The sequence below is a fragment of the Musca domestica genome, unplaced genomic scaffold, assembly GCF_030504385.1.
Source record: "Musca domestica strain aabys unplaced genomic scaffold, Musca_domestica.polishedcontigs.V.1.1 2, whole genome shotgun sequence".
Taxonomy (NCBI): Eukaryota; Metazoa; Arthropoda; class Insecta; order Diptera; family Muscidae; genus Musca; species Musca domestica.
Genome location: NW_026712249.1, coordinates 30,904,014 through 30,931,470, shown reverse-complemented (window position 1 = coordinate 30,931,470; position 27,457 = coordinate 30,904,014). Strand labels below are relative to the sequence as shown.

At 36.8% G+C, this 27,457-nt stretch overlaps 1 protein-coding gene across 1 annotated transcript in view; it reads left to right on the top strand.

Moving 5' to 3' along the window:
* LOC101889463 (uncharacterized) overlaps positions 1–20,031 on the top strand; it is a 42,004-nt gene extending 21,973 nt beyond the window's left edge. Inside the window, exons 3-5 of the mRNA XM_005178067.4 lie at positions 16,856–17,037; positions 17,100–19,364; positions 19,488–20,031. Coding sequence (XP_005178124.1) covers positions 16,856–17,037; positions 17,100–19,364; positions 19,488–19,904 — 2,864 coding nt within the window. The 3' untranslated portion in view covers positions 19,905–20,031. The remainder of the gene's footprint in view (positions 1–16,855; positions 17,038–17,099; positions 19,365–19,487) is intronic.
* Positions 20,032–27,457: the final 7,426 nt, after the last annotated feature.

Genomic DNA, 27,457 nt, shown 5'->3' with positions numbered 1-27,457 from the left:
TATAGAAGACCTCAAGGTCAAGGTAAAGGTCTTCTCCAGATGAGGATGTAGTATCCATAGAGAAGACCTGGAAGTCTGCTCCATAGAGTAAATCTGGAGGACTTCTCCATTGAGTAGACCTGGGCGACTTCTCCGTAGAAGACCTGGAGGTGACGACTTTTAGGTCTTTTATACCCCTTTGCCATTCTATAGAGGGTACATTAACTTTGTCATTCCGTTTGTAACTCCAAGAAATATTCATAATAGACCCTACAAAGTATATATATCCTTAAAATACTTCTTCATACAAGACCCTAAGATCAAGAAGATAGAATACCTCAATAAGGCTTCCACTTCTTCTCTTTAGAAAATTAATTTTTTTCCATGAGAGACCTATAGGTCTTTCCATAGACAAATTTTCTACCTGTTGCTACAGTTGATTGAACATCCATTTTCGTTTTATCCCATCCACTTATTTTGTCTACAACTGATTGTCAAGTCATTACTCCGGATATTATTAAAATTAAATTAAAATAATTTTTATCAACAAAAAAAGAAACGCTTATTTGCAACAGTTGTTATTGCCGCGCAATTTAATTAAATATTTTTCAATTTCATATCTTTTTTAAATTGAAGTCAGCCAGTGAGCCATAACTAGCGTATCGGAAACAAAAACAGTTGAAATTAATTTGAATAATTCTAAAAACAAACAAATAACAACAACAACAATAAATATATACTTTATTTAAACATTTCATATATGTGTTAATTACTTAATAATATGCATAATTAATGAGAGGATGATGATAATGACACTCAAGTGAAATGACTTGACACGGCAATTTTGAATGACAACAAAATTAGAACTTTCGAATTTCGGGGAAGTCACATTGCCAGTGGAATTTTTGGAATATATCCAGGAGAGATAATATTATCTTAAATTTAACAAAAAATGTTATCTCTTTAAATTTGACAAAAATACTATAAAATACTACGAAATCTCGATAGAGATTGCAATAGTAAAGATAGAGCTTTGCATTTTTGTACAGTCATTTTTATTACTCCTAGGATATTTAATATTGAAAATGGCTTTAATCGATTTAGAAGGTTTAACATTGAAGACCATATTAATCGCTTATGGTATAACCCCATTAATAGCTATCTATCATAATTTTACCTACATTTCCTACCTTTTTAGCCAGTCAGGGCTTTCATTGTCTGTTAAGTTTTCTCGCCCGTAATTTGCCAAAAGGGTTGGTGAATGTCATATTACCCACGACTACAGAAGCCTGGGTATCCACATCAGTAAGAGATTTATGGATGACAACAGAACGCGGCCAATCGAAGACATTCGTCGATATTTTTTGAGAAATTTTGCGTTAAAAATTTAAAATAATCCTAAACCTCAATAGTTACCCGTGGTCAGATTTTGTTCTATGGGAAATAAAAGATTCTATGATGTTGGAAATCCGCTCCCTTGGAAATTCAATATTGTAGGTCTACAGGTCCCAGAATAAATATTTCTAAGAAATCTCAATAATTGGTTTAAAGTCACTTCAGGTGGTAAATTCTTTGAAACGTCAATTAATGTTGATCTGAAAACCCTTTCAGAGATTTTCCTTAAGCCCAAGATTGTTGGTGTGCAATGTTTTGAAGGTATATACAGGGTGAGGTAAAAACAAGTTAAAAAGCAGTAAGTTCGGCCGGGCCAAACTTTTAATACCCTCCACCATTTGCAACGAATTTGGAAATTTTCAAAAAATAAAATCCTTAAAAAATTCTGTTAAAATTTTAAAAGTACCGAATTTAGCCGTTATATTGGGGTCTATACGACGTGGACATACATAAGCATTGTTTGTCTTAAGCCATTACCATATTCAAATTCGAAACTTGAAATAAACGGTGAATAATGTAGCTAAAATCATCAAAATATCGTATATAAGGAGGTGCCGTTAAATTGGAGCTATGCGAAGACCTGGACCAGCATAGACAATTTTCTGTCACAGGCTGTAGCACCCATTACGAACTTCAAATACCACATCTCAAACAATTTCGTCAATCGTCAAAATACCGAATATTGGGAGGTACCGTTATATGGGGGCTATATGAGATGTGGACCTGCACAAACAATTTTCTGTCTTAGGGTGTAGTATCCATTTTGAACTTCAAATACCAAATTTGAAATAATTCCGGTGAATAATGTCGCTAAAATTATCAAAATACCGAATATAGGGAGGTACCGTTGTATGGGGGCTATATGAAAACGTGAACCTACATGGCCCATTTACGAACTTAACCAGCCTACTGGAAAAATAAACATGTGTGCAAAATTGTAGCCATATATCTCAATTCATTCGAAAGATAGCGTGATTACAACAGACAGACAGACGGACAGACACAGACACAGACACAGACAGACAGACAGTCGGATATGGCTAAATCGTCTTAGAATTTTACGCTGATCAAGAATATATATACTTTGTTGGGTCTGACATGAGTATTTCGAAGAGTTACAAACTGAATGACAAAGTTAATATACCCTCCATAGTATGGTGGCGAAGTGCTTTGCTTGAGGTGATCGACACTTTGGTATTTTTTTAGCGCTAACCTTGCTTTCCAAACTACTCCAGACACAATAGTCCAACGGATTGGTATCCGGAGATTTTGTTGGCCATTGTGCGCTGAAAATGAAGCGAGGAACCTCAATTTGTAACCATTCTTGGGTGGCGCGTGCTGAGTGCAATGGTGCCGAGTCCTGTTGAAATGTCCAGGGTCTGCGGCCAAAATGTTTGCATGCCCAAGGCTTTAATACAACCTCCAGAATATTTTCGCGATAATATTCTGCATTTATTCTGATGTCACGGTCGATTAATACGAGCGGAGAGCGACCATCGGCTGTTATGGCGACCCACACCATCATTATGGCCGGCGCTTGAGTTCTGGTGGCCAACCGAAGGTGCACATTTTCAGCTAACCCCTTTGGCAAGTAAACACGACCATTGTTTTCTCATCGACGACGAATGTTTTCTCATCGGAAAACCAAACCAAACCGAATTCGGCAGTTCATCACAAGCGAAGCAACTCTTTTGCTCATTTGAGTATATTTTTTACTTTCCATTGCGGTGTAACTTGCACTTTTTGGAATTTCAATGGCTTTACCCCGAGATCATTTTTCAATATTTGCCGAATGGAATATTGTAATATGTTCAGCTCACGAGCCATTTTTCGGCCACTGCGACGCGGGTTTCGATCAAATCGTTTCTTTACTTTTGAAGCATTTCTGCTGATGTTGCTGTTTTCTTCCATCCACTTCCTTGACGTCGGGCTTCAATTCAATCACGAATAACTTTTTTCAGGAAAATCTTAGTTTAGGAAAGAGCCAGTAATCCTCATCAGTTCCTTTTTTTTGTCTGGGATATTCTCCCTAGGAGTTATTTTAAAAATAACTCCCATGACAAAAATCTGTTTTAATCTTTTCGATTTAACAGTTCTCGATTGATTCTCCAATGTAATATAATAATTAAGGTATTGAAGTCAGAAATATGTACTACATTTAAATGTCGATAATACCTTAAAACCAGGAAAGAAAGTCTTAAAATCAGGCGCGGCCGACTTTATGATACCCTACACCACTTTGCTAATATAGTAGAGCTCCGCATAACAATTTAAAGTTTTTGTGGGAGAATTCAATCATACACGCTATGATTATAATTGTAATTTCAAGTTCAAAGACTATATATGGTGAAGCATTTGTATCTTTTAAATTCGGACTTGTATTGTCCATTTTGAAATCGGATATAGATATATATGGGAGCTATATCCAAATCGGAACCGATCTCGATAAAATTTGCGAAGATATTTCTGAGCTGTATTTGATATATTTCCCTGAATATCGTTGTTACGGAGTGCATATTACGGCTGTGGGTAAGAAGTATAACAAATCGGATGAACAGTATACATGGGAGCTATAGCTATATCTGAATCGATTTCGATCATATTTGGCATACTTATTTTCAGGTCTGATTTGGTTGTTTGTGCAAAATTCAATACTATTCGGGCTGATATTACCCGTTTGGTGCACAATATAAGGCAATTCGGACGAAGATATATATGGGAGCTATATCTAGATTTTGACCGATTATCTCCAATTTCAATAGGGTTCGTCCTTGGGCCAAACGAATGATTTGTGCAAAATTTCATCTGGATAGGGCAATAAATACGAACTGTACTTTGTTTACAAAAATACAGGGACAGTCGGACAAACAGACCGACGGACGGAGAGACAGACGGCCGGACGGAGGGACATACATAAATCGACTCAGAATGTGATTCTATGCAGATCATCAAAAGGAACTATGGGTCTATCTCCATTCGATTTGCCTGTTACAAACAAATGCACAATGACATATTACCCTGACCACCTTGTGGTGTAGGGTATAAAAATGAAAAATGTGAGAAATTTCCACAAAAATAAATAAATCTTCATCAATGAATTTTTACAATTTTTCATTTCCATTTTTTCATTACTGATTCAAATTCGCTAAGATAATAAAATTATTGACCTTGATATCAACTAAACACAAAACAATAAACCCTGCTAAGAATTATAAAGTGAAAGTTGAAATCGCAAATAGATCTAATCATCATCGTCGTCATCATCATCTCAGTCACAGCCCAGTAACAACTGATAACTTAAAATTGCTCTAAAGCGCCTTAGCCACCCTCAAGCATTGACAACCATTTCGATATGAAATAAAAATGTTTTTATTCCCACAGCGTGTGTGAATTTTGTTGTCAATAATGATTTTGCGGTTGATTTTTTTATTTTATTGCATTAAAATGCAAAGCTAATTATTTCGGATAGTTAATTGAGGTGCAAACTTTGAGAACATAAATCGGAGACAGGTGCAGCTTGCTTGTAGTGCAGCACGTGTTTTGAAAACGTTTCTTTGCGTTATGAAATGTAGTCAGTGGATGGAGAATTAAATGCAGATAATTGTTAAAACATGAACAAATCATAAAAAGGTTTTATATGTGAACGGAAATTGTGAACGATCCAAATCAAAAGATAACAAGTTAAAAAGCAGTAAGTTCGGCCGGGCCGAACCATTTGAATCGAATTTGGAGATAAAATCCTTAAAAAATTGTTAACATTTTAAAAATACCGAATATAGCCGTTATATTGGTGTCTATACGACGTGGGCCTACATGGGCATTGTTTGTCATAAGTCATTGCCATATTCAAATTCGAAACTTGAAATAAACGGTGAATAATGTAGCAAAAATCATCCGAATCATTCTGCCATAGGCTGTAGCATTCATTACGAACTTCAAATACGCGTCTCAAACCATTTCGGTGGGTATTGTACCTAAACTCGTCAAAATACCGAATATAGGCGGGTACTTGCTTTGTGGGGCTTACACGAAGACCTGGACCTGCATACACGATTTTCTGTCACAGACTGAATTTTTGAAACAATTTGAATAATTTGAAACAATTCCGGTTAATAATGACGCTAAAATCATCAAAATACCGATTTTAGGGAGGTACCGTTATATGGGGGCTATACGAAGACGTGGACCTGCACAGACAGTTTTCTATCTTAGGTTGTAGTATCCATTACGAACTTCAAATACCAAATTTGAAACAATTCCGTTTAATAATGTCGCTAAAATCATCAAAATACCGAATATAGGGAGGTACCGCTATATGGGAGCTATACGAAGACCTGGACCTGCATACACAATTTTCTGTCACAGACTGTAGTTCTCATTACGAACTCTAAATACGTAATTTGAAACAATTCCGGTTAATAATGTCGCTAAAATCATCAAAATACCGCATATAGGGAGGTACCGCTATATGGGGGCTATACGAAGACGTGGACCTACATAGACAATTTTCTCTCTAAGGCTGTAGTATCCATTACGAACTTCAAATACCAAATTTGAAACAAATCCGGTTAATAATGTTGCTAAAATCATCAAAATACCGAATATAGCGAGGTACCGTTATATGGGGGCTATACGAAGACGTGAACCTGCACAGACAATTTTCTCTCTAAGGCTGTAGTATCCATTTCGAATTTCAAATACTAAATTTGAAAAAAATCCGGTTAATAATGTCGCTAAAATTATTAAAATACCGAATATAGGGAGGTACCGTTATATGGGGGCTATACGAAGACCTGGACCTGCACAGACAGTTTTCTGTCTTAGGATGTAGTATCTATTTCGAACTTCAAATACCACATTTGAAACAATTCCCGTTAATAATGTCGCTAAAATCATGAAAATACCGAATATAGGGAGGTACTGCTATATGGGGGCTATACGAAGACGTGGACCTGCACAGACAAATTTCTCTCTAAGGCTGTAGTATCCATTACGAACTTCAAATAACAAATTTGAAACAATTCCGGTGAATAATGTCGCTAAAATCATCAAAATACCGAATATAGGGAGGTACCGTTATATGGGGGCTATACGAAGACGTGAACCTGCATAGACAATTTTCTGTCATAGGCTGTAGTATCCATTACGAACTTCAAATACCAAATTTTAAACAATTGCGGTTAATAATGTCGCTAAAATCTTCAAAATACCGAATATCGGGAGGTACCGTTATATGGGCGCTATGAGAAAACGTGGACCTACATGGCCCATTTACGAACTGCCTACTGGAAAAATAAACATGTGTGCAAAATTTTAGCCTTCTATCTCAATTCGTTCGAAAGATAGCGTCATTACCACAGACAGACAGGCGGACAGACAGACAGACAGACGGGCATCGCTAAATCGACTTAGAATTTTACGCAGATCAAGAATATATATACTTTGTTGGGCCTGACATGAGTATTTCGAGGAGTTACAAACGGAATGACAAAGTTAATATACCCTCCATAGTATGGTGGAGGGTATAAAAAGTATGGTGGAGGGTATAAAAATTCCGATTTGATACATTTTAAGTGGTAACTATTTCTTCAACGTGTATGAAATTCACCATTACCAGGAAAATCCCTGTGTCTATTGTCATATGAGCATGAAAAATTACATTTGACTTGTATTTTCCATTTAAAGTAACACGGAATTACCCTAGTTCCGCAAGCAACTTGTAATGTGGGCTAAATAAAACCATCATTCTATTGGCTGTGACACCTCAATGATTCAGAATATTTTAAAATAGAGCTTGGAGTATTGTGGCTGTTTTTTTCCCACCACTACCCTCATTCGGTCAAGTTCAAGGCAGCCTTTGCTTTGGTTTTTTGTTCCTCACTACTTGAGCAGGCCCGCAAGTTGTCAATAATATTGTCATCATAAATTACAATAATCGTTACGATTTTACAACAATGCAGTTCACAATGCACAGTTACTTTTATCCGGTTACTGATACCCCTTCTCATTGACTTGGTAATTTATTCGTGTGATTATAGAGTACATACACACAAACCAATGTGTGCCTCGGCTATTGTTGGAATATTCTTTAACGGATAGTTGAAGCAAACAAAAAAGCAAAGATTGTCAGACTTAACAGATTGTTGGAGCAAACAAAAAATCGTCAAGCTTTACAAATTGTTTAATGCATTTTTATGTTCTTTGTAAGATATAAACTAGATAATTTATTTTTACAAATCACTTGGCGGATTTTACAAAGAAATAACTGCATACAATGTGTTAACTCGGCAGATCACATAGGATTCTAAAATGTGAGCTGAAAAGTTGATGTACTCACTCTACATTATGTGGGCATTATTCTTTAGTTCCAATGCCAATTGAAATTTTCTAAAACAAACGATGATCCATAGCCTGAAAATCCTCCAACTGATTTTCTTAAAAAATCCACGTCCGATGATTTGAAAGTCTTCAAAACATAGAAAGGAATAAAAAATGATTCCAAAAAATCTACAGCCCAAAACAATTATTGTAACATCTTGAAATATTGGTCCTCTACATGAAAAACTATATATGGATCTTTCTATCTCACCGAGCAGATTTGATCTAGCTATAATTGCCGGTCGTTCGTCGGTCTATGTTAATTTGTAATCATACTACAGGTCGTAATTATGGCCCGATCCTCATGAAATTGAAAATAATGGTGGGGTTAGGGTCAGAACAGTAATAGTAATAGAAAATAGTAATAGAAAATACTTATGTTAAAATTAACCAAAAACAGAAAAAAAACTTGATTTACATCTACATCCCACAATTATAAAACAATTTGGACTGGGAAGCCTACCAATTTGGACGGTCATCGGGTAAAATAAACCTTAATTTTTATGTCAAAAAATATAAAAATTGCCACTAATCCGCGAATATTTTTAATCCCGACGAAATGCATTAAAAAGAACACACTGACACATTTTTGACATAAGATATATAGCTTAGTTAATCCACTTATAACTCAAGAACCGCTGAACTGATATTCACATCAATTCGAAATGGTCTCTTGTCAGAAAGAATAAAATCTAAGAAAAAATCGCGTAAAATTATGTCAACAAAAAAGTAAATATTTTTTATTACGTTTTTTGTTTAATTTTTGTCATATTTATTATCGCATGCGATTTTTCAATTTGACGTATAATTTTGGATTCTATATTTTCCAAAGTTTCTGTACACCTCGCAACACAATGTGTTGAGAGTATTATATACGGGTCGCAATTATCGAAATCCTCACGAAATTTTCTAAGATGTACATTAAAAAACTCAAATGGACCCAAAAAAAATTAAATAAAGATTTTTGGGGTTTGCAGTCGCACTACAGGTCACAGTTGAAAACCTATCGACACGGAATTTGGCATGAAAAGAAGGTTAACGACAGAGCAAAAGTCTTGCATTTTGAATGCTCATTGGATTATATTTAGCTGTAAAATGGACCACAAATTTCGCGTGAATTTGTTTTCAATACATGACGGAGTGCGTAAATATGAGGCAGATGCCTCGGTCAAAAAGCTAAGGGTTACATCCGGTCTCTATGACATCGTTGAAATCTTCCTAAATGGATTTGGATATAAGGGGGGCTTCCAACATATTGTAGTGTTGTAGGGTATCACACGATTTTGGGAAATCTTCTAAATCTTACAACCGCACTTATAAGTACATAAGCATATAAATCTTCTCTGAACATCCACGATTAACCTAAAACTAGTGTGAAAGTTCTTGAGAAATATCCTTAAAGACAACAAGATAATCAAGATATATGATTAAAAACCCATAATTGGTTGAAAATATTTGAAAATTTAGTTCCTTGTCAAGTTTAGTTAGTCATTCGACACCTCGAGATATGCTCCTTTAATATTTACAACTTGCCTATGCAGTCCATGTGTTCTTGTGAATAAAATGCAGATTGAGATGAAATTTTCCAAACAATATTTTATTGGGCCAAGGACGAACCCTATTGAAATTGGTGAGAATTGCTTCAAATTTAGGTTTTGCTCTCATATATATCCTAAACCGATTTCAGGTTAATTGTGCTGAAAAATGGCCAATATCAGTTCAAAAGTACTGAATTTTATCACATTCGACCGAATTCTGTCTATAAGCAACTACATCACAGTTGGTTCAGATATAGCTAAAGAAATAAGAAATTGAAAACATTGGCCCACTACTTCGGAACCTCTCATATGAAGGGTCAAAAGTTGAATAATCATAATACAAGTCAAAATATACTTAAATAACCGAACATTGTCTGAGGGAAGGCAGCTACCGACTGATTCCATTTAACTTGTCCTTCAAGAATTTGCAGATGAGAAACAGTACAACAGTGGATTTTAAAGAAAATTTCTGCAAGCATTTTCCGACCAATTTTGGATTTTTAAAAATATATATTTTTTTCAGGTCTATTGTAAGTTTTTGAACTTTCCAGGATCAATATTGGATTTTTAAGAATATTTCTCCAAGGATTTGTAGACTGAAGAATCTACGGGCTTATCCTGGATTTTTATGAAAATTTCCTGAGAACATGCAGTCGGTAGCTGCCTTTCCTCAGACAAGTAGTGGGCCAATGTTTTCCACTTCTTATCTGACATAAGTCTGATAAAAATATTAAAACGCATCAGTATTGGATTGTATATCACTTTATATCAGATATTTGATCGTTTTTTCGAAAATTATGCGAGTTATATTCGTTTAAAATTTTGACCTTTATGGGGGAGGTACCAGAAAGAGAATTTCCATATTGTACATCTTCTCAACAGATCATGTGTTGGTGGAAGTGTTGGAATGTGCCAAGTTTTAAGGTAATCGGATGCTCATTTAGCGTTTTAGGTGATTAATGGCTTTTAAATTTTGGCTCTCTGTGGGGGAGGTACTAGAAGTAATGGTCCGCTCAACCCGTCATCCATTAAATGCCTTGTGTTAGTGAAAATATTGAAATATAAATGAAAAATATGTGAAGAGTTATAATTATTCGACATTTTGGCCCTTTGTGGGGGAGGTACTTGACGGAGTGGGCCGATATTGTATTTAGTTTGGACCAAATTGGATACTCCCTTTGAGAGGATTGCCATGAGGTATGTTTAGGTCGTATGAAATGATATGTACCCTGTGTAGCCATATGGCTGAGGGTATAACAATACTTAAAAATCTGCGTTTGGTCCTTGAGAGTCCTTGATTTACAAATCCCCAAAAAAAAATATTCCAAAACCAGTAAAGAAAGTCCTAAAGTCGGGCGGATCGACTTTATGATACCCTACACCACTTTGCTAATTTAGTAGAGCTGCGCATGACAATTAAAAGTTTTTATGGCAGAACTCAATCATACACGCTATGATTATAATTATAATTTAAAGTTCAAAAGACTTGTGCCCATTTGGTGCACAATTAATTTGAAATCGGATAAAGATATATATGGGAGCTATATCCAAATCGGAACCGATCTTCATCAAATTTGACATACTAGCTTCTAGACTCAATTCGGTCGTAAGTGCCAAATTTCATCCAATTTGGACAAATATTAGACGTTTGGTGCACAATCAGAAGTAAATCGGACGAAGTTATATATGGAAGCTATATCCAAATCTGAACCGATCTCGATAAAATTTAGCAAATGTATTTCTGAGCTATATTTGATATATTTCCCCAAATATTATTGTTACAGAGTGCATATTACCACTGCGGAGGACAAAAATAACATATCGGAAGAACAATATATATGGGAGCTATAGCTATATCTGAACCGATTTCGATCAAATTTGGCATACTTCTTTTCAGGTCCAATCTGATCGTACGTGCAAAATTCCATACTATTCGGACTGATATTACACGTTAGGTGCACAATAAAAAGCAAATCGGACGAAAATATATATGGGAGCTTTATCTAAATTTTGACCGATTATCTCCAATTTCAATAGGGTTCGTCCTTGGGCCAAACAAATGATTTGTACAAAATTTCATCTGAATAGGGCAATAAATGCGAACTGTACTTTGTTTACAAAAATACATGGACAGACGGACGGACGGACGTACAGAAGGACGGACGGACATGCATAAATCGACTCAGAATGTGATTCTATGCAGATCATCAAAAGGAACTATGGGTCTATCTCGTTTCCTTTTGCTGTTACAAACAAATGCACAAAGACATAGTACCCTGACCACCTTGTGGTGTAGGGTATAAAAATCGTCATTGCTCTGAAAGTCCTTCATCGGTCAATTCTAGCAAAAATATTCTTCAAAACTCAACATTCTTAAAAAATCCTTGATTGCTGGTCTGATAATAAAACCATCCACTAAAACTGTCCTTAAAATGTACAATTGTTTCACTTTGCTGAAGGGCATTCTCTAGCCGGATCTAAATCGGTTTTTGTTTTTGTTCCATTCCATTTGGTTAATTGATTAAATGTCACTGTAAAGTTATTTAGAATCTTGTCACTTTAAATGACTGTTGTTGACTTGTCATCATCATCATCATCATCGATGATAATTAAATTAACTTGATTGCAGTGATTTGTGTGCGGCAACAACAACAACAACAACAAAGCCAAAGAAATGTTGTAAGAAGTGCCTGAAGGTGTTCGATTGTTCGTTCGAACATTTTTCTGTTGTTAAGCGGCAGTCTGAACTTAAGTTGCCAATGATGTTGTTACGTTAACTTCTGATTAATGTTTAAAATGTGCGACTGTCAATAATTGATGGACAGACAACTAACTGACAGTCACCATTGCCAGATGGCAGAAAATGTCTTTAACAGTTGCCGCTGCTGCTGTTGTCGTTGTCGTTGATCACACATCGATAAATAATATTTATTTAAACATTTTGTCGGCATGCATTAACGAGGAATGTTTGTCTGGCTGTGTTTCGTTGTGTCAGAGTACGTGTGTGTGTGTGTGTTTGTGACCATTTCCATTACGATTTTTATTCCCCAGCTACACGTGAGTGAGGGTGCATTAAAAATAATGCATTTAATTTGTTAAATAAATATTTAATTACATCTACAGTGCATGTCGGCGTTATTATTACCGCCAAACATTGCACAGTCTGCTGTAATTTGCATAATTGGTGTAGTGAGTGACGGGGGATGGAGGGCTAAATTTGGCAAACGAAACAGAATTCGCGTGGGACTATAGCTTTTTGGCATGCTTGTACGAAAACAAAGTTTAGTTATTTTATTAATGTTGTTGTAATCTCTTCTTAGCATGCAATGGCCAACTAAACTGTTGATGTATTTATTTGCGTAGGCTGACTGGCTGGCTGGCTGGCTATCGGAACTGGGGAAATTTGTTAGCAAAAATTTATTGAAATGAAAGTAACTGGTTTACCATAAAATTTTGATTTGAGAAAAATAAAAAGTACCCATATGGGTTGTGTTGACTCATCTTCAGGGAATGTGGATTCCCCAAAACTGGTTGGGTTTGCGCACTCAATAAAAAATACTTTGTGCGTGGAATTAAATGGCACATCTTCTAGTTGGGGGGATTTTTTTTCATTGAGATGAGATATTTTGTGGTTAAGGAATATTTTTATTGAGAAATATAAGTCTAAACAAAAAAGTTAATTGTATCAAGTGGAGGGGATTCCGTTAGCTAACGCTTTTTTATACCATCCACCATAGTATGGAGGGTATATTAAGTTTGTCATTCCGTTTGTAACAACTCGAAATATACATATTAGACCCCACAAAGTATATATATTCTTGATCAGCATAAAATCCTGTTAGATATGTCCGTCCGTCTGTGGAAATCACTCTAGCTTCCGAACGAAATGAAGTAGGTTAATAGAACTTTACTCAAATTAAAATGGGTCATGTAGGTATAGCCCCCATATAATGGTAACTTCTTTTTTCAGTATTTTGGTTATTTAAGCGACATTATTCACCGGAATTGTTTCATTTTCGGTGTTTGAAGTTCGTAATGAATACTACAGTCTAAGACAAAAAATTTTTCTGTACAGGTCCACGTCTTCGTACAGCCCCAATATAACGGTACCTCACCATATTTGGTATTTTGATGATTTTGATCCATTATTCACCGATTTTTATACCCTCCACCAAGAAAGGTATGGAGGGTATATTAAGTTCGTCATTCCGTTTGTAACTCATCGAAATAATCATTTTAGACCCAACAAAGTATATATATTCTTAATCAGCGTAAAATTCTAAGACGATTTAGCCCTGTCCGTCCGTCTGTCCGTCTGTTGTAATCACGCTACAGTCTAAACGAATTAAGATAGAAAGCTAAAACTTTGCACAGATCTCTCTTTTGTCTGCAGGCAGGTCAAGTTCGAAGATGGCCTATATCGGTCCACAATATCGTACAGCCCCCATATAACGGTACCCCCCGATATTCGGTATTTTGATGATTTTACCCACATTTTTCAACGGAATTGTCTGAAAATCCACACAAGGAGTTCCTTGTGGGTACTTTATACCAAGGCATCTATATATACGTCCACAATATCGTATAGCCCCCATGTAACGGTACCCCCAATATTCGGTATTTTGATGATTTTACCCACATTTTTCAACGGAATTGTCTGAAAATCCACACAAGGAGTTCCTTGTGGATACTTTATACCTCGGCAGAGAATTGTCCATACAGGTCCACGATATCGTATAGCCCCCATGTAACGGTACCCCACGGTATTCGGTATTTTGATGATTTTACCCACATTTTTCAATGGAGATGTCTGAAATTCCACAAAAAGGAGTCCCTTGGGGGCACTTTACCTCCTCAAAAGGAATTGTCTATTTAGGTCCACGATATCGTATAGCCCCCATGTAACGGTACCTCCGATATTCGGTATTTTGATGATTTTACCCACATTTTTCAACGGAATTGTCTGAAAATCCACACAAGGAGTTCCTTGTGGGTACTTTATACCTGGGCAGAGAATCATCTATATAGGTCCACAATATCGTATAGCCCCCATATAACGGTACTCCCCTATATTCGGTATTTTGATGATTTTAGCCACTTTTTCCAATGGAATTATCTGAAAATCCATACAAGGAGTTCCTTGTGAGTACTTTACACGCAGACATGGATTTGTCTTTATAGGTCCACAATATCGTATATCCCCCCATATATCGGCACCTTCCTATATTAGATATTTTAAAGATTTTAAAAGAATTTTTATTGGATTTAATTTTTTTGAAAATTTTCTAATTCGTTCCAAATGGTGGAGGGTATTCAAAGTTCGGCCCGGCCGAACTTACTGCTTTTTTACTTGTTTTTTTTTTAAGTTTCGCATTTGAATATTGTAATGGCTTATGACAAACGTTACTATGCAGGTCCACTAATATAACGACTACATTCGGTATTTTTAAGATTTTAACAAAATTTTTAACAGAGGATCATAAAATCAACATCAAATTCGGAGTTGGACAATATCGGTCCAGTATTTCTGGTACACTCACGAAAAAAGTAAACAATTTTTGCAGAAAAAAATCTCATATATTGTGTGAAGAGAATATCCGGATATGGTTCACACTTGGCATTTAGTAGCATTAATGTCAGACTTGGTTAAGGTGTAAAAATTCTTACACGTCTCACATAAAGGGTCAAAATTGAGTTTTTTGGTAACTTTGTAGTACGTCTATGGGAAAAAAAGGGAAAAAAATGAAAAAAAGAGTTTTACATTTTTATACCCTCCACCATTGTATGGAGGGTATATTAAGTTTGTCATTCCGCTGTGGAAATCACTCTAGCTTCCGAATGAATTGAAGTAGATTGATAAAGTTTTACTCAAATGTATAGTATGTCTGCAGGACTTTTGGTATTGAAAATGGGCCATGTAGGTCCACGTCCTCGTATAGGCCTCATGACCTCTCGATATTCGCTATTTTGATGATTTTTGCGACAATATTAACCGGCATTGTTTCAAATTTGGTATTTGAAGTTCGTAATGGAAACTACAGCCTATGACAAAAAATTGTCTATGCAGGTTTACGTCTTCGTATAGCCCTCATATAACGGTACCCCCGATATTCGATATTTTGATGATTTTAGCGACATTTTTCACCGGAATTGTTTCATATTTGGTATTTGAAGTTCGAAATAGATACTTCAGCCTAAGATATAAAATTGCCTGTGCAGGACCACGTCTTCGTATAGCCCTCATATAACGGTACCCCCCGGTATTCGGTATTTTGATGATTTTAGCGACATTATTCAGCGGAATTGTTTCAAATTCGGTATTTGAAGTTCGTAATGGATACTACAGCCAAAGACAGAAACTTGTCTGTGCAGGTCCACGTCTTCCATATAACGGTAACTCCCGATATTTGATGATATTCACCGATTTTTTGTTTGTTAAGTTTCGCATTTGAATATTGTAATGATTTATGACAAAAGTTACCTATGCAGGTCCATGTCGTCGTATAGATCCTAATGTAACAGCCACATTTGGAATATTTAAGATTTTAACAGAATTTTTAATGGATTTCATTGCTTTTTGATAATTGCGAAATTCGTTTCAAATGGTGGAGGGCACTCAAAGTTCGGCCCGCACGAATTATGGCCTTCAACCGGCCAATGAAACCGTCACACGCTGCCCGAATGTTGCTCTGTGGAATTTTGGCTCATTGCCGGCGAAGCGCTTGCTAGAGGTGATCGACACATTGGTATTTTAGTGCCACCTTTGATTTCCAAAATACTCCGTCAACAATAGTCCAACGGATTGGTATCCGGAGATTTTGGTGCCCATTGTGCGCTGGAAATGAAGAGAGGAACCTCATTTTCTAATCATTCTTGGCTGGCGTGTGCTGAATGCGATGATGATGTTAATGAAAGCTCTACTAAATACATTGTACGCTGCTGGAATGTGGTCAATTGCCAAATGGGGAGCCCATCATTAATGCTTATCAAAAAACCTGTCCAGACTTGCCCAAAAGTTGTCCACCCGAACTGATTTATGTGGAAAATTGTTGTCAATATTGTAGGCAAAGGAGGCAGTCGCCACCACTGCCCTTCGTTGAAATTGGTGTGGTGTATACATTTGAGTTAAATTTTATTGACCTACTTCATTTCATTCGGAAGCTAGAGTGATTTCCACAGACGGATAGACGGACGGACATCGCTAAATCGACATCGAATTTCATGCTGATCAAAAATATATATAGTTTTTGGAGTCTGCAATATATACTTCGAGGTGTTACAAACGGAGGTGGTGGAGGGTGTAAAACGCGCGAAAGGCACTCATTTGGTATCTCGTTTATATTTCGACCAATAATAATCCTCGTATTGTTATCCGAAAGCTAAGATGCAAATATTCCAATGAACTTTAATCCAAAATTTCAAAAAATGTGTTCCGCCTCTATTTAGGTCACTTTGTTATATTAACTTCAAAAGGTCTTATATTTTTGACTCTAATTTCATAATCTACTGGGGTTTTCCTGTAATTATTATTTATGTCACTAACTATTTTTAATTTTATTTTTTAGCTATCATAAGCAATAATCTGTGCTCCGTTACCATTGATGCCGAAACGGAATTTAAAACTCTAGGGTCCATATGGATTTCCCCCCAAAATCCTTGCTCCCTGTACAAATGTGAGCTTAACAAACTGGGAATACCTCATGTGGTGGCCAAAAAGGACAATTGTGGAGAATTTTATTGTGATATAGTGAGTAGAAACGGAAAAGACACTCAAATTTCAAAATTGACTTCAATATTTTCCATTTTCAGGATTCCGAGGTGAGACCAAAGAACGGCAGCTGCTGTGGTGAATGTGTGCGGACGAAATGTCGTTTCGAAAATCAGCTGTACGAAATTGGCAGCACCTGGCATAACAATGCAGATTGTACGCTGCTGGAATGTGGTCAATTGCCAAATGGGGAGCCCATCATTAATGCCTATCAAAAAACCTGTCCAGACTTGCCCAAAAATTGTCCACCCGAACTGATTTATGTGGAAAATTGTTGTCAATATTGTAGGCAAAGGAGGCAGTCGCCACCACTGCCCTTCGTTGAAGTTGGTGTGGACAATGAGGAGATATGGACCGAGGAGTTCTATGACAATCATCCATGTGTCAGGGAGTGTAGGGCGGGAGAGGCGCCACGTGTCTGCCACTATACCTTTGTGGTGGAATGGTATGAAACTTTGTCGAAGGCATGCTATGATTGCCCGAAGAATATTAGCGATTGTCGGCGACCTCATTGTATAGCGGGAGATGGTATTACACGCTCAGTGACAGTGGTAAATCGTATGATGCCCGGCCCTAGGATAGAGGTGTGCTACAACGATACCATTGTGGTGGATGTCAAGAATCATTTACTGGGTGAAAGTACCACCATCCATTGGCATGGTATGCATATGAAAAATACACCCTATATGGATGGGGTACCCCACGTTACCCAGTGTCCAATTTCCCCACATTCCACATTTCGCTACACCTTTTTCGCCGATAATGTTGGCACCCACTTTTGGCATTCGCATACGGGTATGCAACGGGGAGATGGAGTCTTTGGAGCTTTGATCATAAAACGGCCACGTAGTGAAGATCCCCATGGACATTTGTTTGACTTCGATTTGAGTGAACATACCATGATTGTTCAGGATTGGGTCCATGTACCGGGTGTTAGTATGTTTGCTTCCCATCATCATTCGAATGGGGATAATAAGCCATTGAATTTGTTAATAAATGGCAAGGGAAGATACTACAAGGCCATATGGGAATCCATAAAGGCCAAAGGTCGATCTGCTAGTGTGGGGGATGACCACATCTCCAATGAGGGTGAAGTGAGATCTTCTGCCATAACAATTACCGAATCTGCGTTGGAAGTCAATGAAACAGAGTACAATCCCAATACCCCACTGGAGGATAATGATGTGGTCCTATTACACCCCTCAAATGATCCCAGGGTAAATAAATTAAGGATACAACAAAATGAAATATCCAGGACCGCTCGATTGGCCAAGTCGGAAAATGAGACCAGACGAGCCGTCAGAGAACAGGAAGAAGAAGAGGAAGAGGTCACAAATACAACGGAACCGGAGAAAATTAGGCATCTCTCCAAACGGGCTTTGGATGGAGAAATTCCCTTGGATTTCATACCCCTGCAGCAGTACAATGTCACAAAAGGTTTTCGTTATCGTTTTCGGGTCATAAATGCCGAATTCCTCAACTGTCCCATACAAATCTCGATCGACAACCACACTCTCATGGCCATTAGTTCGGATGGCTATGACTTTGAGCCCCTGGAGGTGGGATCCGTAATAACCTATGCCGGTGAACGTTTCGATTTCATTGTCAATGCCAATCAGGCGGTGGGTAATTATTGGATACGTCTCAAGGGGTTGATGGATTGTGATGAACGCTTCACCTCGGCGTTCCAGGTGGGCATACTACATTATGACCAGGCCCCCATGGAGGAGCCTCAGGCTGACTTGGGTTACAATCACCAGCCGGAGGGCATAGAACTCAATGCCATGAACAAGGGATCCGGTCACATAGACTCTCTCACCATGGCCGAAGTGAATGGCCTGCCAATCTATGATCAAATTTCCGGTATAGATCGTGACGCGTTAAAACCAGTGGCCGATTATAAATTCTTTGTTTACTACGATTTCTATCGCAAGGATAACCCGGAATTCCATCCTCAACAGTATTATGGCATGGGTGCCAATCTGAGTAACTCCAATTTGGTATTTACTCCGCAACTAAATCACATTTCATTGAAGTTCCCCTCGGTGGCTTTACTGGCTGCCCGGGATAGTGTCGACGAATCGTTATTCTGCAATGAAACCAGTTTGCAGGAGCAGGGCATCGATTGCCGCAAGGAGTTCTGTAAATGTCATCATGTCCTGCAGGTGCCGAGAAATGCTATTGTTGAATTTATTATCATCGATGAGGGTGTCACCTATGATGCCAATCATCCCTTCCATCTGCATGGCAATGCATTCCGTGTTGTCGGCATGGAACGTCTGGCAGCCAATGTCACTGTGGAAATGGTGAGTAATGAGAAATCAATGTTCTTCCTGCCTATGAAGACTTGTCATAAGAGTGTTATTTGTTATTATATTATATTTCCTCTCTCTCTCTCTCTCCCTCTCTCTTTCTCTTGTTAATTTCAGATCAAAGAACTGGATCGTTTCAATCTACTAAAACGAAACCTGGTACGCCCACCCGTGAAGGACACCGTTACCGTGCCCGATGGTGGCTATACCATTGTACGTTTTGAAGCTTCTAATCCTGGTTTTTGGCTTTTCCATTGCCACATAGAATTTCATGCTGAAATTGGTATGGCATTAATATTGAAGGTCGGAGATAATGATGAAATGCCCCCAGTGCCCAAGAGATTCCCCACTTGCCATGATTATGTGCCACAATCCAAAGATGATGAAGAAGATATTGATGATACACTGACAAATAAACCTAGCACACCTGAGTATAGTGGTGGTGGTGCAGGGAATGCAGGAAGTCTAAGGCGGGTTTCCTGGCATACCATTGCTGTTTTTGTTTTTGTTGTTATTGCAATGCTTCGAAAATAGTTTGTACATATGTGAACGCTAAGGATAATCTAAGTAAAACTGTGATTTTTTAAGATAGTTTTTTAAGAAATGTTTTTGTATTAAATAAATTTATTTATGTTATATGTTTTTGGTCAGATCCGAAATTTATTATATTTGATTTTTTTAGCTTACTGACCTCTGTAAGTTTTGCAAATAAAAGATTTGTTTTATTGAATTTTTCCCAACGTTTCGTCACTTTTTTGGTGACTTCTTCAGGGGATTTCGTCTATTTGAATAAAATAAATGTAAAAGTTAACAATATGGTCCAAATTACAACAATTGTAAACATATTCTTTACTTACACTAATATTCAAGACGTGCTTACAAAGATTTTATATTAAAATAACATAAAAAGACAATAAACAACGACTTAAATCTAGTATCACAGGTATGTTTACGTTATTGCCACTCCATAGCTTGCACTAATATTGTCGGTGTCTTCTTTTAAGTTCATCGTTACGTCAATTTGTTGTTGTATTCTCAGACTTTCAATCAGCAATCTCTTTTTCTCATTTTTCTCTTTGTCTAATATTATTGTTTTGTCAAAATCAGGTGAGTGGCCTGTGTGTATCATATGTTGTGCTAGTGCCGTCGTTTCTTTCCCTTTCTGTATATCTTGTTTATGTTCTCCCATTCGTATATTTAGCGCTCTTTTTGTTGTTCCTATGTATATTTTGTTGCATTTTTCGTTTTCTTTGCCATTGCATGATATTTGATAAACAACATTGCTTTGTTGCTGTTTGTCGATTGGTGTTTTTGTGTTTGTGAATATGGAGCTTAGCGTTGTGTTTGGCTTGTAAGCAAAGTTTATATTTTTGTTCTTTATTATCCTCCGTAATTGTTATGTATTAATTTCGTCATTAAAAATAAATAAAAACAAGTAAGCAAAGGCTACAGTCGAGCGGGGCCGACCGTTGAATACCCTACAACACTATAATAAACGATACAGTTTATATAGGCGAGATACTCGAAAGAATTCCACAAGATATTGTGACAAATAATAAAAGAAAACCATCAGGTTTCGTTCTCTAATTTTCGAATAATAGCAACTTAAACGAATTTAAATGTTCTTCCTAGATCTGGAACCAATATTTCCCAAAGACCTATAATCTCTCAGAAGTGGCAAAAGATTAACATTTATTATTGGTTTTTGACTGAAACGCATCTATCGGCGAAATCGAAAATCGGCGTTAACGAAATAGTCAGAAGTGCGTCTTTCCAGTATTTGTGAATTCTCCAAAAAGTCACTGGAATGGACATTTTCTTATTTTGTATACAAAAGTTGGCAAACTATTTCACACATTGAATATTTTTGGATGGCCATTAGAAACTGCTTGGCTTTTGCAATGTGCGGTAACTCCCATTCAAATGTGCATGAGGATCGGGCGATAATTACGACCTGCTGACAATTTTGCAGTTTTGTTGGTCCATTTCAACCGCTAAATATATGGCGATCATCTCCAAAACGAGTAGGCTTCTATTCTGACCCTCATTTTATCCCCATGCAAAATTTCGTAAGGATCGGGCCATAAATGCGATCTGTATATGATATCTTGATATCCTAACTACTTAGTTTTGTTAGCTGTAGAAATATTACCAAATGTTTAATTCAAAGTGAAAATATGCCAAAAATATGACAAAATTAAAAAAAATATGAGAAAATTTTACAAAATCAATATTTTCATCTTTAGAGAGATATTTTTATGCGATTTTTTTAGACGTTTTTTCTCTCCTGCCAAGAGGCCATTCTGAATTAATGAGAACTGTCGAAATCAGTTCAGCCGTTCTCGACATGTAAGAGATCTTTCAAGCATATTTTCTTTGATAGACATATATATCGCACATATTTTGCTATATATCCATTTTGTTGGATGTTAACATCAATGTAAAAATCAGAAGTAACCCTGTCATGGCTTTGTGATTTCGCCGGGATTAAAAATATTCGCGGTTTAATGAAAAATTTCGAATTTTTTCAATACAAAAGATATGGTCTATTTTACCCGCTAAATATAATCCGATGACCACCCAAATTGGTAGGCTTCTTTCCCGCCCTAAACTCTAGCTACATGCGAAATTCCGCGTCGATTGGTCTATAATTGCGACCTGTATAGCTACTGCAAAATCCGACATTTTTTCAGTATTTGGTCCATTTCAACCCCTAAACATTTGACGATCATCTCCAAAAGAAATAGGGTTCTATTCTGACATTAACCCCACCTACATTTTAAATTTCGTGAAGATCGGGCCATAATTGCGACCTGTAGAGTGATTACAAATTAACATGGACAGACGGACAGACGGACGGACGGACATACATAGCTAGATCGACTCAGCTCGGCGAGCTAGGAAGATCCATATATACTTTCCTATGTGGGAAACCAATATTTCGAGGTGTTACATAATTTTTGGCCCAATCAAACTTATAATACCCCCAACACATAGTGTTGTAGGGTATAAATATTAAACCTACAAAATTTATAAATTTACATGTTAAACAAATTAATAGATATTTTCACCAAGTTTAAATATCCTTGATTTTAAATCTTAGCCTTACAATCAACAATCCTTCCAAGAATTCATAATTATTCGATCTTTCAGCAGCTGAATATTTTTATTTTTCCTGTCTGTCGGAAGAACATCTTCAACTGAAAAATTTTAATGTCAGTAATGCCTGATTGTCCACTGGAAGCCGTTCATTTGACTTGGCTGCAACAGAATAGCCTCACTATTTATTCAAGGAAATATTCATTATATTTCATTCGTCGTCGTCGTCATCGTCGTCGCTGTTGATAATTTCTTTTATTTTTTTGCGAGCTCGCGTTGTTCATTATTATTTTTGTTTTATTTGTATTCATCCGGTATTAATGCGAATTTCATTAGCCATATTTGTACACTCGAGGAAAAATCCAACTCATTCTACTGGAGAGGTTATATGAGAAGGATTGGAAGGTTTTAGGTTTTTTAAAAAATTTGCAAAGAAATATGTGATTTATAGAAAGCGTATGAATACGATTCGAAATAATTCAGAATTTTTGTACCACGTATTTGGGTAAAGTAATGTTTTTTTACCAGATATGCCGCCATTAGGCATATGTGAGTTAAAATCTTCAATTGCATAATTATACCCTACAACACTATGTGTTGGTGGTATTATAAGTTTCATTGCGCCAAAAATTATGTAACACCTCGAAATATTGGTTTCCCACATAGGAAAGTATATATGGATCTTCCTATCTCGCCGAGCTGAGTCGATCTAGCTATGTATGTCCGTCCGTCTGTCCATGTTAATTTGTAATCACTCTACAGGTCGCAATTATGGTCCGATCTTCACGAAATTTAGAATGGAGGTAGGGTTAATGTCAGAATAGAACCCTATTTCTTTTGGAGATGATCTCATAATATTTAGGGGTTGAAATGGACCAAATACTAAAAAATTTCCTGATTTTGCAGTTGCTCTACGGGTCGCAGTTATAGACAAATCGACGCGTAAGTTAGCATGTGGCTAGAGCTTAAGGCTGGGCAGAAGTCTTCCAATTTTTTGGTAATCGGGTAATATTTAGTGGGTGAAAAGGGCATGACACTTGTGTTAAATAAAATCAAATTTTCCATTAAACCGCGAATATTTTTGATCCCGGCTAAATCACAAAAAGACGAACAGGTCAATCCTGACCGTTACGTAGATGCCGATAGTAAATATATCGGATATATATAGCGAAGTATATATATATTCCAATAAAGGGGATGTTAGTTAGAATGCTTATATCTCAAGAATGGCTGGACCGATTTTGACAAATTTTGTCAATTCAGAATGCCCTCTTGGCATAAGAGAAAGAAATCTAAAAAAAATTGCATAAAAATGTGCCAATAATGGTGTTATTATAGTTTTTGTAGCATTTTGTGACATTTTTTTAATTTTTCATATTTTTTATCGCATGCGATTTTTTCAATTTGACTTCTAATATTGAAATGTATATTTTCTAAAATTTTTTCACCTTACAACACGGGTTGGGGTTATTATATAAAGATTGCAATTATCTTTACAAGGATAGGGTTAGGCTCAGAAGAGCTATTGTTTTCAAAGTTGAGCGCAATATATTTAGGTGTTGAAATGGACCAACCACTATACTGTTCCTAATTTTGCAGCCGTTATAAGGTCGCAAATAGAAACTAAAGGACAGCGGGTAGAATGGACTTCTACTTTTGTGTGAAAAAAAATACCAACATTACTTACAGGCGATATCCGAAATACACAAAAGGCGAACTTCTGGCTTTTTTATGCTGATTTCGTTGATGAATATAACCAAATATCGTAGACAAGCAAATCATGTAGATGGGCCCAAATTTGTAGATGCAGAACGGCTTCTTACTTTTGGAGATGATCGCAAAATATTAAGGGGCGCAAAAGAACCAAATTCTAGCTTTTTGGATGACCATTGGATTATATTTAGCTGTAAAATGGACCACAACAACTAACAGCACGACGGAATACGCAAATGTCCCTGGTCAAAATGGTAAGGGTAATATCTGGGCAGTGCTCCATGACAAAATTTTTCTTCCAAAATGGACTTGGACATAAGGGTGCTTCTAACATATTGTAGTGTTGTAGGGTATCACATGGTCGGCCCCGCACGGCTATAGCCTTTGCTTACTTTTTTTTTAAATGCTGTGAATTTTTAATTTATATTATTTGTCAAAATTTCTATACAAATAATATTTTTTAAGAATATTTTTTAGATTTAATTTTCTTTAACTCCTGAACCAAATCTGTGATTTCCTAAGATTTTTGCACCATACACCACAATGTGGTAATTATACCATACACCTCATAGTGGTAAGGGTATTATGTCTTTGGGCATTTATTTGTAAGATGGAGAAGGAAGCGAAATAGACCCATAGTTACAGGGTGAGATAAAAACCTGCAACCAACTTCCGACTGCTCTCATTTCTAGGCCACTTGTCGGACAGCTGTTAAAATTATTCCAGTGTGTGACGGTTTCCTTGGCCGTTTGAAGGCCAAAATTCGTGCCCAGGCTGACCAACACGAACAAATCTAAACTTATTCTAAAATTTGATGCTATTTCCGATATGTTTTGCTTTCATTCAATAAAATTAAAAAAAACAAGTAAAGAAGCTGTAAGTTCGGCCGGGCCAAACTTTTAATACCCTCCACCTTAGGGTAAAAGAAACATTAGAAGAAATGTGGCAAAAACCATTAAAATGCCGATTATGGGGTGGTACCGTTATATGGGGGCTATACCAAAACGTGGACCTATAATTACAATGTTTCGCCACCGGAGCTGGAACCCATTATGACCCACAAATACCAATTTTTAGACAAATCAGTGAAAAAATGTGGCAAAAACCATCAAAATACCGAATATCGGGAGGTACCGTTATATGGGGGCTATATCAAATCATGGACCCATGCATGCAATAATTCGCCACCGAAGCTGGAACCAATTATGACCAACAAATACCAATTTTCGAACAAATCCCTGAAAAAATTTGGCAAAAATCATCAAATTACCGAATATCGGGAGGTACCGTTATATGGGGGCTATACCAAAACGTGGACCTATAATTACAATGTTTCGCCACCAGAGCTGGAATCCATTATGACCAACAAATACCGATTTTCAGACAAATCCGTGAAAAAATGTGGTAAAAAAACTAAAATACTAAATATCGGGAGGTACCTTTATATGGGGGCTATACCACAACGTGGACCTATACATGCAATGCTTTGCCACACGCTCAGGGACCCGCTATGACCTACAAATACCAATTTTAAGACAAATCCGTGAAAAAATGTGGCATAAATCATCAAAATACCGAATATCGGGAGGTACCGTTATATGGGGTCTATATGAAAACGTGGACCTACACAGACAATTTTCTGTCTTAGGCTGTAGTATCCATTACTAACTTCAAATACTAAATTAAAAATAGTTCCGGTAAATAATATCGCTAAAATCATCAAAATACCGCATATCGGGAGGTACCGTTATATGGGGGCTATACGAAGACGTGAACCTACATGGCCCATTTTCTGTCTTAGGCTGTAGTATCGATTACGAACTTTAAATATTAATTTTGAAACAATTCCAGTAAATAATGTCGCTAAAATCATCATCAATACCGAATATCGGGAGGTACCGTTATATGGGGGCTATACGAAGATGTGGACCTACATGGCTCATTTTCTGTCTTAGGCTGTAGTATCCATTACGAACTCCAAATACCAAATTTGAAACAATTCCGGTAAGTAATGTCGCTCAAATTATCAAAATACCAAATATCTGGAGGTCACGTTATATGTGGGCTATACCAAACCTTGGACCTACATGGCCCATTTTCAATACCAAAAGTCCCGCAGACATAGTATACATTTGAGTAAAATTTTATCAATCTACTTCATTTCGTTCGGTGGCTAAAGTGATTTCCCCAGACGGAGAGACGGATAGACGGACGGACATCGCTAAATCGACATAGAATTTTATGCTGATCAAGAATACATATACTTTGTGGGGTCTAAAATGTATATTTCGAGGTGTTACAAATGGAATGACAAACTTAATACTATGGTGGAGGGTATAAATGTAAAAATAATCGCGTTTGATTTTGTTGCAGTTTTTTTATCTCACCCTATATAAAATCGGCCCCGACCGATTGGTTTTCAATGATAACATAAACTTTTTCGATACGAATTTACATGGGCAGACGGTCGGACAGACATAGCTAGTTATACTTAGCTCGGCGAGATAGAAAGATCACTATATAACATCCAATATATATTAGGTGTTACAAACTTTTTGCCCCAATGAAACTTATAATACCCTTGATGTTGCAGGGTATAAAAATACATTTGTTTGAAGCTTTTTCGGTATTAAATTGTCTCAGGTTCGAAAAATATCTATCACTTCTTTATGGCCCTAAAAAAGGAGATAGCAACAAATGTGAAATTTATTTTTAATTCTTTTGTAACTTTTCACATCGAAATATTTATATCCTACCCCACAAACGGATCATAGATTTTAAATAACTTTCTTTTTAGACACAATACCAATCGTTTTCAAGTCCATTCATTTTTTTCTCCGAGTGAATTTGAATTTCACCCGGTTTCTTGGTTAATTTTTGTTAACAAAAGTTTATCTTTCTTTGCATCACTAAAAACAGCAGAAGCAACACCAACAACAACAGGCCACGAAATGCGAAGAACACCGTCAAGTGATAACGAAATAAAAACATCAGCATCGTCAGCACAGCATCAGCATCAGCGGTGGCAGCAAATAAAGAATATTTTCATATTGTCAACGTTTAATTAGTATTCATTATTTGCACTTTGTGTCCATGTGTGAGTGTAGGTGCGTGTGTGTGTGCGTTTGGTGTGGTTGCTGATAAAAACACAACGGCAATCTTTTAACAACATCCACTCCCGCAAGTACACACACACATGTGTCACGAAATAATACCGACAATCAAGAACATAAAAGAGGAGATGAATTTCGCGTAAAATACAATCTATTAATTTG